The sequence below is a fragment of the Glycine max genome, chromosome 11 (genome assembly GCF_000004515.6).
Source record: "Glycine max cultivar Williams 82 chromosome 11, Glycine_max_v4.0, whole genome shotgun sequence".
NCBI classification, from domain to species: domain Eukaryota; kingdom Viridiplantae; phylum Streptophyta; class Magnoliopsida; order Fabales; family Fabaceae; genus Glycine; species Glycine max.
The window spans coordinates 7,578,262-7,595,241 of record NC_038247.2 but is presented as its reverse complement, the minus strand read 5'-3'; the positions used below and the strand labels follow the sequence as shown (position 1 = coordinate 7,595,241).

The 16,980-nt window shown below is 29.6% G+C and overlaps 3 protein-coding genes across 3 annotated transcripts; all 3 read right to left on the bottom strand.

The window, feature by feature from the left end:
• Positions 1-1,625, bottom strand: LOC100782585 (ATP-dependent Clp protease proteolytic subunit 2, mitochondrial). Its single transcript, XM_006590735.4, has 2 exons — positions 1,235-1,625; positions 1-696 (listed from the first exon to the last, which is right to left on the bottom strand). The coding sequence occupies exons 1-2, from the start codon at positions 1,530-1,532 to the stop codon at positions 278-280; spliced, it is 717 nt and encodes a 238-aa protein (XP_006590798.1). The 5' UTR covers positions 1,533-1,625; the 3' UTR covers positions 1-277.
• A 4,370-nt stretch (positions 1,626-5,995) lies between these two features.
• LOC100783481 (uncharacterized) lies at positions 5,996-7,551 on the bottom strand. Its single transcript, XM_003537724.5, has 2 exons — positions 7,080-7,551; positions 5,996-6,453 (listed from the first exon to the last, which is right to left on the bottom strand). Exons 1-2 carry the CDS (start codon positions 7,452-7,454, stop codon positions 6,118-6,120), a joined length of 711 nt encoding a protein of 236 aa, XP_003537772.1. The 5' UTR covers positions 7,455-7,551; the 3' UTR covers positions 5,996-6,117.
• A 2,222-nt stretch (positions 7,552-9,773) lies between these two features.
• On the bottom strand, positions 9,774-13,036 carry LOC100809503 (cytochrome P450 86B1). The gene is made up of 2 exons (XM_003538912.5): positions 11,433-13,036; positions 9,774-10,438 (listed from the first exon to the last, which is right to left on the bottom strand). The coding sequence occupies exons 1-2, from the start codon at positions 12,711-12,713 to the stop codon at positions 10,031-10,033; spliced, it is 1,689 nt and encodes a 562-aa protein (XP_003538960.2). The 5' UTR covers positions 12,714-13,036; the 3' UTR covers positions 9,774-10,030.
• Positions 13,037-16,980: the final 3,944 nt, after the last annotated feature.

Genomic DNA, 16,980 nt, shown 5'->3' with positions numbered 1-16,980 from the left:
TCACCGAAACAATCATCTGATATTATTGTGGATAATTAGCAATTTCAAGATAAAGGTACTTAAAATTCCAAATCTGTATGTCAAAAAAATATGCCAATGAAACCGAATTGAGCACAAGACTGAAATTTAATGGTCAAATCTAACAACCAAAACTGACAAAATTATGTTCAGTTGATAAAATAATATCAGCTGCAACTTATACCTAAGGTGACAGAGACAGACAAAGCATTTAAATACAGCAAGGATTCCTCAAAGAAATCTTACCCTCCATCTGGTTCTAATTGGAACCTTTATCTTTTCCTTCGTTACCAACAGCGTCAGAAACCAAAGCCATAGGTCTCTGATCAATGACCTCATCAATGAGCCCAAACTCTTTGGCCTCCTTTGGAGTCATAAAGTTATCCCTGTCCATATTTGTCTGAATAACCTCAACCGACTGGCCCGTATGCTTGGCATACAACTCATTCAAAGAATCCCAAACCCGAACTATGTGCTTGGTGTGAATTGCAATATCCTTTGCCTGGCCACTATAACCGCCAGAAGGCTGGTGAATCATGATTGTTGCATTTGGAAGAGACCGCCTCTCCCCCTTGGCACCTGCAGCCAAAAGGAGAGAACCCATGGATGCGGCTTGACCCATACAGATTGTATTGACTGGAGACCGGATATACTGCATCGTATCATAAATAGCAAGCCCTACACATAACATTGACACCAATGCCAAGTCTCAGAACAGAACACGGCAATTATACATACTAGCAGAAAGACAGTCCGAGATGTCTACCTGTCCTCATTTTTTATTGTTTTGTAAGATTAAAGACAATGTGACTAATTTATACCAATTATAAACTATTAAATAAATGATACCTTTTACCATTGAGGAATTAACATCAACTATAGATTAGAAAAAACAAAGACATAGTTTTATTTGTGGGAATTTTTTTGCTTCCCACGTATAATGTTCCTTCAGAGTCAATCATGTTCAAGGTATGATCGGGCACTAAATTTGAGCACATCTCTAACCGTGAATTCAAACCTCGGTTCACCGCGTTGCGGAGGACTAGACCCTACTACTAGACCCAACCCAATTGGTAGGCAAGGATAAAAATCATAACTTTCACACATCACATAAGTGTTCCATTATGGTTTTTGACAATTAGGGGGGTTTTGCAAAAATGGGTTCCTCTAAAAAAGTGATTTTGCAATTAGATAAAGAGATGAAATGGGTAGGTACCTGCGGTGACGGCGCCACCGGGGGAATTGAGGTACATGTTGATGGGTTTGGAAGGATTTTCGGATTCGAGGAAGAGGAGCTGCGCAACGACGACGTGGGCAGTGTCGTCGGAGATGGGTCCGTTGATGCAGATAATGCGCTCCTTCAGAAGGCGCGAGAAGATGTCGTATGCCCTCTCACCTCGGGAAGAGTGCTCTATCACCATTGGGATCAGACTGTAGGAGCGAATGCACTGAGTCTGAGTCTTTCTTCCATGGAACAACAGATTCCCCGCAAACGCTTTCACGACCCCTCTCATGGCTCGCAAGTCGCAACACAACGCAGGATTGGGGATTTTCGTTTTCTTTTGTTTTGGTTTGATTAGGGCTTCTCTGATGGCTTTCCTTATGCTTCCATATTAAAAAATTCAAATTGATCCTTCATAAATTCATTCCCAAAAATTGAAAAATACTATCCACGTCATAAATTCATCCCTCATAAATGAAAATTTTAAATTTCTTTGGTTTTTGATTAAATTTATGAGATTATTTTATTATTATTATTATAATATTTAATGATTAATTTGATAATAAATTATATTTTTAGGATAAATTTTTTAATCTTAACTTTTCAATTTTTTTAATTAATATTCTAACTATTTAACTTTAATTTATTTAACGCATTAATTTTTTAGGATTAATTTGACATCAAATTCTAAAATTTAAAAATTTATTTGTTATTAAATTATTTATAAGATTAATTTGTCGCATTTTTTTTCATATTCAAAGATAATTTAAATTTTTTATTTTTGAGGAATCAATTTATTATTGTCTCAAATTTTTAAGGATGAATTTGATTATTTATTCTTTTATTTAACTACTATTTTAAATTTCTCACGTCAAATTTAGAGAATAAATATTTATTTTTATACTAAAAATTTATGATAAATATATATATATATATATATATGTGGTATTATAATTAAAAATATGAGTATACAATTATATTAAAATTATAATTTATAATAAATAAATATTTTTAATATATAAATTATATTTAAAATTTAAAAATAAACAATTTGAATTGTTATATAAAATTATTTTTAATTATTCAGGATTTCAGTACAAAATTATTAGCATTTTAATTTAGAGACAAAAATAAAGAGGATAAGTTGAAAAGAAAAAAAATAAGTACGCAAACGAAGATGAAAATATGGTAGTTCAAGATAAACAAAAATTTTCCTAATTGGAAAAATTGGTAAGACAAAACTTATAATATTAATAACTTCTCATTAAGACTCTAAATATAGGAGTTAAGTTTAATAAAAGGAATTAATCTTTCACAAGTGATAATAGGATAAACTAAAATTTGAATTTTATTTAAAAGAGTGTTCGCATCTAATATTTATTTGTAGTTGGAATAATATTACCTCCAAAGAATGATGCATATGAAAAAAAAAAAATTAAGTCAGTGGGGATAGTAAAAAGTATTTCTTCATTTTTGTGTGTGTAAGTGTGACCATTATCTCTCTTAATTTGATTTTCTCTCATAGCTTCCTACAATTTTCCTCCACCTCTCCACGGCCAAAGAGAAACCCAAACATCATCCTTGCTCCTTAGACCACCACTCACCTCCATCATTCACAACCAACCTTCAATCCAGGGTAAGATTGTTCTATCAATCGCCTTCTTTTTCTCTAGGTAAAGCTATCCTCACCCCTCAAACTCTCCAGGGTAAGATTGTTTACAACGATATTATATGTTTGTTACCTTGCTAAAATTGTCGGTGAAGTATTATCAAATTACAATTTTAATTATGTTTTTTTTATGCTTAAATTTAATTGTGCTCTCTACAAATAGATTTTGAAGCTCAAATTTTGTTGAAACGTTAGTATATTTGTCTGTTACCGTAGTGTTGGATCGATGTCATGTAAAACCCACCGGTTATTATTATGATTGAAATTAACAATGTGGCAATTTCAACCAAATGAAATTAATATTATAATTAAAATCATTTATGTTGGTTGTAATAAAATTTATTTAGTCCGCATCAGCTTGAGTTTTTTATTAACAGAAACAAATCAAGTTGTTTATCACTATTCGAGAACATCTACATTGTAAGCTAGTTTGCATTTCTTTCATAACACTCCCAATTGTATGAGTTCTATGATTCATAATAAAATGATATAAGCCTTTTCCTTATATATATATATATATATATATAGTCCGGTTTAACGATTCAATAATTTTTTAAGTCAATTATAAGTATTATAGTGAAAAATAATTAAAGAAGGGTAAAGTATAATTTTTCCAAATTAAATTAATTCCATAATTAAAACAATAACTCACTACTCGAGTCGGACTTGAAAAAAAAAATCATTTTAAACTTAATTTAAACAAGTTATGAAGACTATAGTTAATTTAAACTAGATCTAGAGACAAAATTGTCTTTTTTTTCCCACATAAAAACCTTTATACAGGTTAAAAATTTCCTTAAGACACTCATAAAATAAATTCAAATATAAAATGACTTACAAATATATTTAAAAACTAATTATATCTCAGTCCCTTCGCACACTCCATAACTAAAAAAAATTGTCAAAAGATAACATCGTCAAAAGCTTGCAACCAAACATTTTAACCTTTTCTGTACCAAAAAAAAAAAACATTTAACCTTTTCCATGGTTCTTATCTGCATTCTCTCTTATCCGATTCCCTACTCAAACTCTAGCCTTATAAAATTGCTAGTAGAGAAACATCCTCAAAGCTTGAAACCAGACACTCAACCTTTTCCGTAGTTGTTATCCACATTTGATAAGGGGTCCAACACACCGAAACAAATGTACGTACTAACTTTGATCTTTATTGATACAACTGTCCGTTTTAATTCTCCAAAGTCCAAATTAATATTTTATTTAACTGTAGCCTACGCCACGTCTACTATTTACAGAAGCAAGGGGATACAAATCAAACAATAAAATACACTCCGTTACATCAATCATCATGCAATAATTATTTTCTTGACTTTTTAACAGAAGAGCAAATCCATAAGACAGAAATGCATGTTCTTATCTGATTGATAATAATGGATAGATATCCAGCACAACATTAACAACGTATATATATACTTGCTTAACGATAGCCTTTAATGATGCAACAATCCTATTTTTATTCTTGGTGTAAACTTCAACTACTCCACCTATGCACATCTTATAATATATTGACACTTTCATGTTTCTAGATTTTAAGGCAATCGATCATAACCCATCCCACGATTCATCGGAACAATGGAATCAGAAGCCAGCGGCTGACGTAACAAGAAACAATAAGAAAATTCTATCATTCTAAACTAAAGGCATAAAAATGTTTTTAATCTTTTAAATTTAGGATATGTATGTTTTTATTCCTCCAAATTTAAATTGATGTATTTAGTTTATGTAATTTATACTAAGTTTGTTTTAGTTCCTTTGTCCAAATTTGCTATATTTTATATATTTATTTTTTGTTCATTTTAAATTTTTACATTTTACTAATTTATATGAATCAATTAATGATACATTGTAACTCTATTCTATTTCTATTTTTATTAATTATTGAATGGAATTTTGGAGTGAGTAACTTAATTTGTACAATTGAAAAAAATATGAGAACTCGGCGCAATTAAAATTAGGAAAAGCGAAAGAAGGGGAAAAAAAGAAGAGACAAAGATTAATTTTATTGATGTCAAAGTGGCAGAGTAAAGCACAAGATGTGCCCATCCTCTAGTCCTCCAAGAAGGAAAATAAATACATAAAGCTTAATTGTACCTTTACAGCCTCCAGTGAGTTACGTGCAATTTTGTTTTCCAATTTTATTAATTAAGCAGGTTAAATATTTATATTTTTAAAATTAAGTAAATTTAGTTTTCTTATTTTCTTCCATTTAAAACCCTCATATTATTTTCTATCCAATTATTTAGAATTTATGATGGTTTCAAGATGTGAAATATTAAATTGTAGAAGTAAGAAAGTAAAAAAAAAAATTGAAGAATTTTATAAGATGTAAGATTGTGATTTGTATAGAAAAATGAGGTGTTTTTTTTTTTTGTTTACATTTTGGGTGATATGCTTTGAGTAAAGGACAACATAATTGGCTTAATTTGTAAAATAATTGAATGGAAAATAAAAGTAAAAAATATTTAGGTAAAAAAATGATGTAAAAAAAGCAATTTTGTGTAATTTTAAAATATTGTTTTACTAAAAATACCTTTAAAAAAATCAATTTTGTGTAATTTTAAATCAATCCGTAAATAAATAAGAAAATGTAGACGCAAGAGATTATCGCAATTGAATATTTTTAAAATTGGAGTGATGATGGAATAAGTAAAACTAACGGTTCAAAGTTTAATAGCGTAACCATAGTTGAATTGATAGTAATTTTTTTATATTATATGGTATTACAAGTAATAAAATAATATAAAATCACGAGAAATTAGAATTTAAAAGATTGTAAACTAATATAAATGACTAATTTATATCTTTTACAATATAAACATTAATAGACTAAATTGTAATTTTAGTTTAATGTAACTTTCAATTTACAATTTTGGTTTTTTTTTTTTTTTCTCTCTCTCTCACAATCTTAGTCTCCTAAACTTGCAATTTCAATTTAATCTGTAATTTCGTATACATTTATTTCTATTATTCTTATATTTTAATTAATTAAATTGTTATTTATAAGTTTGAAATTAAGACTACATTTTTTAAGGGAAATTAAGACTTACATTATCTTAAACAAAAAAATATTGATAGTTGACGAGATTTATTTTAGAAATACATGCAATATACATGCAATTGATTTTTGTCAAAATTGACAAAGGATGACTTTCTTCTTGTCCATCTTTTGTGGTGATTTAAAGTGAAATTGCTACATGATATCTTGGGATGTCTCTCTTCTTGTCCATGTCGTTTGGAGGATGAGATAGAGCCAAGCGGAAGTGCAAATGATGGAACAGAAACGACCCCACACTATCATTGATACCAAAGTTATCACAACCACAGACGCAGCAGCAGCAGCCACAGGGTTATAGTTATACCTTTCTGCGTTCTCAAGCTGTTTGTGCTTGCCGTGTTTCCATGTCGTTTGAGAATTCTGCTTTTTTGAAGTTGGAAGAGAAACCGCGTGTGGAACACCTTTTCTGGAAGATGATGATGACTTACTTTGTTGACGCCTGTCACCCTCTATGTTGTTTCCTCTGTTTTGCTGAAATCATGAAAGAAAAGGAGAATTTTCACTAAATTGAAACAGAATCTTCTATTACATTTTTATATTAAGATTTGTAAACATAATAACCAAAACTCTTGTAATTCAAGTTTGTTAAAATTTTAGTTTTTTTAAAGTATATGTTACATGTATTTTAAGAAAAAGTAATCATGTTTAAGTTATATAATATATTATGAACAATAAAAAAATTTCTTTAAATATTTAATGAAATTACATATTCAATAATTAAATCTGAGACATTAATTAACTTGAAATAACTCTACGCTATTTTTATTTTTTTAAGTATGGTGATAAATTAAATTTTGTTTGAATAATATTTACTAAAAGTACTTTTATTTGATGTTGTACGTGCAAAAATACAAATGAAAAATGTTAATGGAAAGCTGAACTTTTTTAAAACAACTTTAATATTGCTTTGAGTTGAAATTTTGTTAGCAAACTTAAGTGAGCAAAATACTTTAGAGACAACTAAACATGTACAGTAGCATAACAAACTAAACTTAATGAAACAAAAGTAAGTTAGAAATGTTCAAACGGTGATCAAAACATGTCTCTTAGTAATTTTTGTGTCCCAAGTGATTCTAATTTTGAACATATATACATACCCGTGACTTTGAAGGTGTTTGACTGGGTTTGGAGTTGCTTAAAGTCTTGTTGAGTAAGTCTGACTTTGACTTTGACTTCCACTTACACCATGATGAATGAACTTTGTTAGCTTTGAGTTTGAGTTTGAGCTTGTCTGTCTCATCAAATTCAGAGCCTTCAAGCGGCACCGTTTTGGCCATTGAGTTCTTCACTCGAAATCTAATCCTTTGCCATGGAAACCAGCTGCTGCTGGTTCCACTCTCTTGTTTTGTCTTATGTTTAGATCGTGTTGGAGTTTTACTGTGAAATGATCCGAAGCAACATAGAGAAAGGGAGGTTTTGGGTTTTGGATATTCTATTTCCATGCCTTTTATTTTGGTTTCGACCGTGGCCATGGAAAAGAGGAGAATGTGAAGAGTAAATGGAGAGTTTGAATGGTGGAAGTGGATTGGGTGAGTCCCTTACTATTCAAGGCAGCAACATAGAGTCTATGTTATATTTAGCTTGTAGGGAAGAGTTGGAGTTAGTCTTTGTGGTCCAATCCTTACACTTTTAGTTAACCTAATTAAGCTGATTTTGAATAATTTAAATTATTTTATTTTATTTTTTACCTTACAAAAATATATAATTATCATAATTAAGTAATTACGATAAATTTTAAAGAATCTAACTCAATTAATTAAGTATGATAAGTGAGTATTGTAAGTCTCTTAGTACTCTATTAATTCCTATGTATAAAAAATGAATTATATAATAAGTACAATTTTTATAATTTGAACATTTGAATTAATAATATAAGTATATATATATATATATAGTTAAATATAGTGGTATATATTTAAATTTAAGTTAATTAATAACACAAAAATATTGGATAAAAAAATAACACTAAAATATATTTCAATTCAAATTCAAAAAATCTTACAAGATTTATACTGATTTTATAGTTTAATTAATGGTCTTGAATTTATTTTTTTTGAAGCAAGTGGTCTTGAACTTGTGTACTCAAAAACCTATAATAATTTTATACGGCTGGTTTGAGTATGATTGCCTTGAGCAGAGAATTCTTATGGTTTCTACTAAAAACAATAAAGATGACAATTTTACATGATTTATAATTAACAATTTAATGATTGAAAATTAAATTATTTTAAAATACATAATTAAATTAATTAAAATGATTCCAATAAGTGATGTTCATGCTTTCAACATTCAATTATTTGAATTATTATTTTAAATAATTGATTCGATGAATGAAATACATTATGATAGCTTATTCCTCTACTATATTATTTGTTTATTTTTCTTGTTTTTTTTTTAACTTTTTTCATTTTACCTGGACATATATATACATATATAATGCTAATGGTTTTTTTTTGCTTTAGAATTTATTTTAGAGATAATTAACATTTTGATCCCCATAAAACACATTTTTTTTAATTCTTATAAAATTGTTTTCTTCAAATTATTCTGTGAATATTAAAATTTGCAATTTTAGTCGTTGATGTTAGTTAACAATTTTTTTTATATGAATTATTTTAAAAAAATTAATTAATTTGATCGAACATTGTCTAAGACTAAAACAAAAAAAAAAAAAGAGGAGTAAAATCACTATTTTTACTATTTAAATCTTAAAAATATATAACATTGTCAACTCAATCTTTGAAATTAAAGAAATTTCAAACTTAGATGAGATGTATCTAATTGTTGGTTGCACGAGAATTAAACTTCAGAAAATGCTACTAAAACGTTTGGATCTTTCCCAACGGAAAAACAAACGCACAGGTTTACTGGGGAGTTCATAATTCAATGAAGTAGAAACTAAGGATTAAGAATAGACACAAAAGACAAATAAAACGTAAGAATTACGAATCCTTTTTGGATGTAATCCAAAAAACTCACTGACCTTATTTCACCACCAATGCAGCAAGTCTTTCCTAATTGGGCAGGGACAAAATTTAGGAAGTCTTGCAGTCTTTAGGTGTAAAATGACTTAAACATGGCAATAAGTAATAGTTGGGTTAGAAATGTCGATTCTTGCAACATTTACTAGATTTTTAAAGGTGTTGGCTTTCAAGAACTTGTTTATAAAATTTTAGAATTATAAAAACTTAGTTTAAATTGTTTTTCAAAAGAATCAAGGGATTTGACATAAAGATTAATGTACAGGAATTAAGATGACAATAGTATGATATTATTAGAGTTTGATCCTTCATGAAAATAATTTTTATTTCAGATTAAGATAAAAAAAAATGTTTTTAAGTTACTAAGACTTAACATTAAAAAATTTCGTAACATTATAAGAATTTATATAATACCGTTACCTACTTTATTTGGAAGATCATGACCGTTTAATTTTGTGGATTGCTTATTCTAAAGCTACATGTTAAGAAATTATAAACATGCGTGAAACTTAAGAAAGAATACCGTTAAAATACTTGTTTAAATAAATCGAAGTTACAAAGTCAGAATACTCTACCTTAGTTACAGACTGACATACTTAATATGGATAGATCCAGGTAATCAGACATGAGATAATATTGAATGGGTGTTTACAATTTTTCTTTTTTTTTTCTTCTTTTTTTAACATCAGATTTTCTTATGACTCTTGTCTACAAAAACGAATAATGTTACTCAAACTAGATAGAATTATAGGAAGTTGGGAACTAATTATTTATCCATTAAAGAGCGAATAATAATAAGCACAACCATTCTAGGAAAAATCCTGGCTATCTTCTAGTTCACACCTACGAGAAAAATTAATATTCATTCGCTAATCCAATTCCGGAATAACCAACCAACACATTCAACATGAACTCCATTATTTAGTATTTCCCGAGCAGCACTAAATCCAACCCTATTTCTTTATCGTTATGTACTTACAATCATCTTAAATAACGACCTTCATCATGTCCCAAATAAGAAACAAAAAAAAGAAAAAGATTACTAGGGCATGACCATCATTACTAGTTCATTTTAATCCATCTTCCAAGTGTTTTTGAATTTGTGCAGCATCCCTTTGGTAGAGATTAACTTTTAATCCATGCTTCATGTACATGGTTAAGGCAAGCTTTGGCTCCACAGGGTGGTTCTCCACCACCTTCACATGGTAGCGGTAGACGATGCTGGCCGCAGCATATTTCATCTGATAGTATGCAAAATCTTTGCCTAAGCACAAGCGTGGTCCACCATTGAAGGCAGTGAATTTGTATGCAGACTCACTCATGAACCTTCCATCTCTTAACCATCTTTCTGGCTTGAACTCCTTGCAGTCCTTCCCCCATATGCCTTCCATTCTTCCCATTGCATAGATTGCATAGATCACTTTCGTCCCTTTCTTCAGCACCGTTCCATCTGGGAATGTATCATCTTCAACTACCTGAAAATTCATAATTGAACGAACACTTGCATCACCACTAGCTAGTTCTAGTTGCATTCAATATGACTTTGAATTGTGTGATTTCTTGCATCACCCTCATCCCTACTTGCATTCAATATGACTTTGAATTGTGTGATTTCTTTAACTTATTAACCACGTGGGTGTTTGATTGACTTGCCAGATTCATGCTTTCCAATAAAATTTGATATATATGTTAGGGAAATGTTAAACGGTGCCTTTAAAATATTGGTTAAGAAAATAAAAAGAATTTTTTTATTAGAATACTCAAAATTATACTGTTCATAATTTTTTTTACGCTTTCTCATGATCTTCACTATAAATATTTATTCTTTTTAACTCATTAATTAATACTCTAAGGATACTGATTAACAAAACAAAATGATATATTTTAAGTCAAGTTTGAGTCATAAGATATTCAACTATTAGAAATATTTTATCATTGCTTTGCTGGTCACCTCACCTGTGCCTAAGTTTTATGAAAGGAGGGTGGGTGCGAAAAAGTTGTGTTTGTTTGGTAGACCTAATAATAGTACCTAGTAACTCTGTCATACATAGAATTCAGTTCGGAGAATTTGATAAAAACTCGTGTCAATTGATTGAATGTAAGAGAATCAACATATTATATGTAATTGTGGAAAACTAGGATACAATTGTCTATGTGTTTTGGTACTGTTTTCTAGTCAGAATTACAATTCACCTCTTAATATAGGCTGACTTTTAATGCAAATATGTATTACCGGGAATAAATTCTAATTTAACTAGAGAACAACATTAAAAATAAATTTTTTTACTGGACAATGAACATGCAGTGAAGAGAAAACAATTTTCTCAAAAGGGGAACCAAAAAAGTTATATCTTTAATCGATTCTGTGTGATATATCTACTACAGATCAATAGCAAAAATAGAATTATCAGTAAAGCATAAACCGATTGGAATGAGAAGGAATGATTATGACAGAAATTGAATAATTACCTCCTTGTGATCCACAGGCACAGAAGGGTATAACCTCAGGGCTTCTGATAAAGCAGCATGCAAATAATCCATCTTCTTGATCTCCTCTGGCCTAAATCTCAAAGAATTATCAAACTCTTCCCTTTCTATGTCCTTCCTTTGACTCACCACCTTGCATATCTCTGCTAATATATTCTCCTCCACTTGAGGATTCTGTTCAAGCAACCAGAAAAACCAACTCAAAGCAACAGAAGAAGTGTCTCTCCCTGCCAATATAAAGTTCACACATATATCCCTCAAAAACTTATCCGAATAGGCTTGTCCATTTTCATCCTTCAGCCTCATAAACACGGTTAACAAATCCAACCTCTGCTTCGAGTCCTCGCATTGCAAAGAGAGTTCCTTCTTTCTAGTCCGAATGACACTCTCAGCAAACTCATCAACCCCTTTTATGGACTTATTCAGCTTCCTTTCCATCCCCAAGTTGAGAAACTTCATGGCCTTCCACAAACACGTAGGGGTCACAAAGCGAAACACCGTGGCTTCAGTTGCATCCTCAAAGGCTTTAGCAAATGGTATCTCAGGCAAACCCAATTGCAAACAACCAGGATCGACACCAAATGCTATCATGCAAACATTGTCAAAAGTTAGCCTTAAGAGAATGTCTTGGAGGTCTATTGCAACAGATTTCTTAACTGATGCTTCTAACACAGGCAAGAGCCTATAGTGGACAAGCTCAAACAATGATTCTGTTGTTAATTGCCTGAACTTGGTTGAATGAAATTCAATGCTTGCTGTCTTCCTTTGCTTCTGCCACGTGTCGTCGTCTGCGTTGAATATGCCATCTCCTAGTAGTTCTCTAACTGTGTTCCTGAAGTACCCTCCTTTGGGGTAGAGAGGGAACTTGGTTTTGAGAAGGTGCTCGAGGTTGCGAGGATCAGAAGTGACAATGCAGTTGAGGTTGCTAAACCAAGGCCCTTTGAATCTGAATGTCCCGTTTTGTCTTTTGAGCACTTCTGTGATCCATTCATACAGGTTGGTTCTGAGTCCTGTCACCAAAGAAGGAACCATTCCAAGGACAGGCCAAACAGCTAGGCCATGATGCTTCTTTTGTCTAAGGGAATGAATGATTATGAAGACAAGAACTGCAAGGAAAATCTCCAAAATTTGGATGTCTTGCAGGAGGAAGGTGAGATTGAGGTTTCTTGGTTTGGTCATGGTGTTGGAATGAAAGGGAATGTGGGAATGCATGGGATTGGTTTGATTGAAGGGTAATATTGTGGAGGTGGTGGTGTTGGTCATGTGTGTTATATGAAGTGGTGCATGCCTTGTGTTTCTTGGCGTACGTGCTTAGTTTTGCATAATCAGTTTGATTTGGTGAGCTGAAATTTTTGCAATTGGGTAATGAATGATAAACTGCTATTGCACAAGTTTTATTTGAAGTGGGGGGTGTTCACTTTTGGGGATGTTTTGCTTGGTTGAAATTGTTATGGGAATAAGAATGTAGGAACGCTAAACAGAAGTTTGAGTGTCAAAATACCTTTTTGTGGTATATGACTAGGAGGATGAGAAGTGGATGTGGCGGATTACCTAAGTGAGAACTGTTTTGTACAGTTTTAGTGTCACACGTTACTTTCTGATTACGAGCTTTATTAATAACTACCTAGTTGTTTGCTTTTATTTGTATTGTATATTAATCTCGTTTTGTTGTGGGTCATTTGTGCCAAAACTTGTGGGTTGCATTTTCTGTGACACTCGGCATCTTCATCCTCTTCATGCTTTATGTGTCAACACTTGACAAATGCCCACATTTGTACACGCACTCAAGCAACTAAACGAGCAAGGAAATTGGTTTGGCATAAGTATAATTATTTATATTTTATTGTGAGTATAATTTGGAAAAATAAATAAATAGGATCATCCCTCTCAAGTCTCAACGGCCATAAGTAACATTGCAACATAGTTTTACTGTCATAACTATTAACGTGTTATTTAATTTACTTCTATATGTTGAGTATTGATTTTTATGCTCAAATTTATGTGAAGGAATTTGAGGTCTGTTTCTGAATTTGGTTGCAATGTTTAATCAGAGAAGTTTACTTGGTTGTATTTGTATCGTGGGTACAATGTTGCTTCATAATCAAGCAAATACGGTAAGAACTTCAATTATTCTCTTTGCGATTAAGATTTAAGTATGCAGTACATCATATATATATATATATATATATATATAAGTATTGACACGTAAAGCAACGATTAAGGAAAAAAATACTAACATTTTTTCATTACCATTGCTCAAGGTGGTTGATGGTTAGTCAAAAAAATGTTTGACTCAAGTTTGAATTTGCAGTTGAGATTGAATTCTTGTTCTAGGAATGATAAAATTGGTGGAAAGAAAGAATGTAGATGAGGCGCAGAGGCTGTTGCTCAACTAACACACACCTAATACACACGCTGAACCCAACGAAAGGCTTGCCAAAAAGTAATTAGAATCACACAATAACACATACAACTATCAAATTGTTGGGAACGTAATTTATAATTTTTTTAAAATATATATTAAAAAAATAATTATTCAATAATTGGGATTTTTATGCTTAATAAATTGATAATAAGAAAATAGTACACTATTGAGGCTTTTTTACCATAACGAGTATATTTTTTCATTATTTTTCAATAGGAGATAAGTTTTAAAAAATTACCTAAAAACTTACGACTTTTAAATTAAAAGTGGTAACATGTGTTAAGAATTTCTATTTTTTTTAACCGAAGTAATAAAATTATTTATGACTTTAGTTAAATTTTTTTTATGAATTTGAAATTGTAGGATTTTTTTTTACGATTAAAATCGTAAAATTTTTTTTTGCGACTTTAAAGTCCTAAATCACTTTTTTTTAATGTTTAAGTTTTTTTTCAAATTTATAATATTTTACGGATTTTTTTTCTTATTTTCTAAATAAAATTTTAAAAAATTATTTAAATATATAATAAATAATATTAATTTCACATATTAATAGTATGTTTTTTTATGGTTTTATTTTATATGTTATTAATTTATTTAAATGTTTTATTATTTAAAATATGTCATGTGAAGTTCCAGTGACATGAAGAAGATACAGCATAGAGAAGATGAGATTGAAAGTAAAGAAAGAGTGGAGAGTTTGGTTTGTGAAGAGTCAAGTGGCAGGAGGTGCTGGCCACCAGGTTCATCTCTTTGCACCAGAACAACTCTTTCCCTCTTCACACATTTCATCTCTTCTCAAACCCTCCCATCTTCACGCTCCTAGAAAATAAAAATTGGTCGCAACTATGGACAAGTAGTACTGATGATGGTCTAGGACCATCTTGAATAAATTAAAATTTCTTGCTGGATCTTTTGCCTTGGATCCAAATTTACCTTGAATAAAAATAACAGATGAATCCATTAGTTTATATTTAGTTTGGCAAAGTTGTGCTTCTAATTACTGTTATCCCTTAGTAACCCAATAATCTGCTTCTATATATATATATATATATATGACATGTTCAAACTTCAAAGTGTATGTGTGGAACACTTTTTACATTATTTATTATTATAAGTTAGATTATTCGATTGCTCCTAAATTATTTAAAGAATTTTTAAGTACGTTTCTAAATTACGTGTTCTAATTGAATCTCTTAACTAAAAAAAAAAAGAAGTAAGTTCTGGTTAGTTTACGAAGGTTTGAAATCATAAGAAAATAATAATTTAATGTCATTTTAGGGACTAAAATAAACAAAATATACGATTAAAGGCAAAATTTAAAAAAAAATAGAAATCTATCTGAAAATATTCAAATAATTTATGAACAAACTATATATAATTTAACTTTATTCATACCACATTTTTTAAAATGAAAATATGCGTTTCAAACACCTTTTAATTATGGTTCCACCATCTATTATGAGAAAAAGTTTGGGTGTTGCATATGTGCCTTGAAATGTGGATGCGGGATAACACAAAATTGATTTTACCATATAAAATTATGTGTTATTTCATCTTCACTGTAAAAAAAAAAATTGATTTGAATGATCTATTCCAAACACATTATAAAATAAACATGAACTAATTAATATGCTTGAACCATAGGCGTTTGTCATTTTATGTACCATTACATCATAACTCTATCCTAATTTTTCTACTTTCAAAATCCTTATTTTTTTTACCCTTAAAATACTCTCTCCTATGAATACATGAATTCCCAAATTTACACACGTACACCACACCTCTCTCTAAGAAAAACACTTCGAAATAAAAATTCTGTAAACTTATTTATATATTTTGGATTTAAACTTCCAAGTATATCTAGTAAATCTAATATTTGAAATCTAATTTATATCATTATCTTACTCTCTTATTCTCTTTGGACTACCATCCATTCATCTCGTCCTTTATTTTACATGTAATTGTCCTATTAAATTCTTTAATTATATGAAAAGTTAATATATAAATTGTCAATATCATTATTGTTACCTGACATTTGATGATATAAATTAAAACTAAATTTTTAAATTAGTAAAGAACTAAAACAAAAAAAAATTGAAAGAATAAAATAAAAAACCTTATTTTATAGGGGAAAAAAGTTATTTAAGCTTTGAAAAAATTAAAAACCATATAAGAGATGTATTCAGAAAAAAAAAAGTTGCATAAAAATGGAGAATTGCTTGGGGCGCCCTTATGTGTATTTTCAATTATAAATAGTAGATTAATTTTTTCATTTTTGTAGTGCTTTTTTTTTCTTTCTAAAATCGCACTTCCTTAGTGTAATTTACTTTCATTAGCGTCCTTTGTGAGTATTTGTTGTCGCCGGTGGTATATATGCGTTGTTTATGGATATACGGTGAAGTCTGGTGATTTTTCGTTGTCGAAGAAAAAGATGTGCGTATTAAAAAAATTCAAAACATACAGATTGACAATTCGTGTAGCCATAAATCTATATGGCCAATTGGCCATACAAATTGAAAAATCCGTATGGTGTATTGTCAATCTGTATGTTTTGAATTTTTTTTAAAAATTATATTTTTTTAGAATTTTTTTATACATTTAATTTATTTACAAAATTTGATAATTAAGAAAATTTGATATTTAACTTAATGTTGTATTTAGATGTTTATTACAATAATTAATAGTTAAAAAAATTTGAAATTTAATTGAATGATGTATTTGAATATTTATTACAGTGATTGAAAACTAAACAAATATGGTATTTAATTGAATGATGTATTTAGATTTTTATTACAACAATTGATAATTAAATAAATTTGGTATTTTTTTACATATGTAAATTTTTATTAAACCTATGATTTTTGTTTATAATTTATATATGTAAATAAATTAATTATTAGATAAAAATTAACTATCACAAAATTTATTATGTAAATTTACATGTGTATTAAATATACATTAAAAATTTTAGTGTTATATATAATAACATTAATTGTTTTATAATATAATTGGTTTATTAGTTCGGTTGGTTAGAGTGTTGTACAATAATGACTTACAAATTAACAATCCCTATTAGGCCTACGGATTGTCAATCTATATTGAACT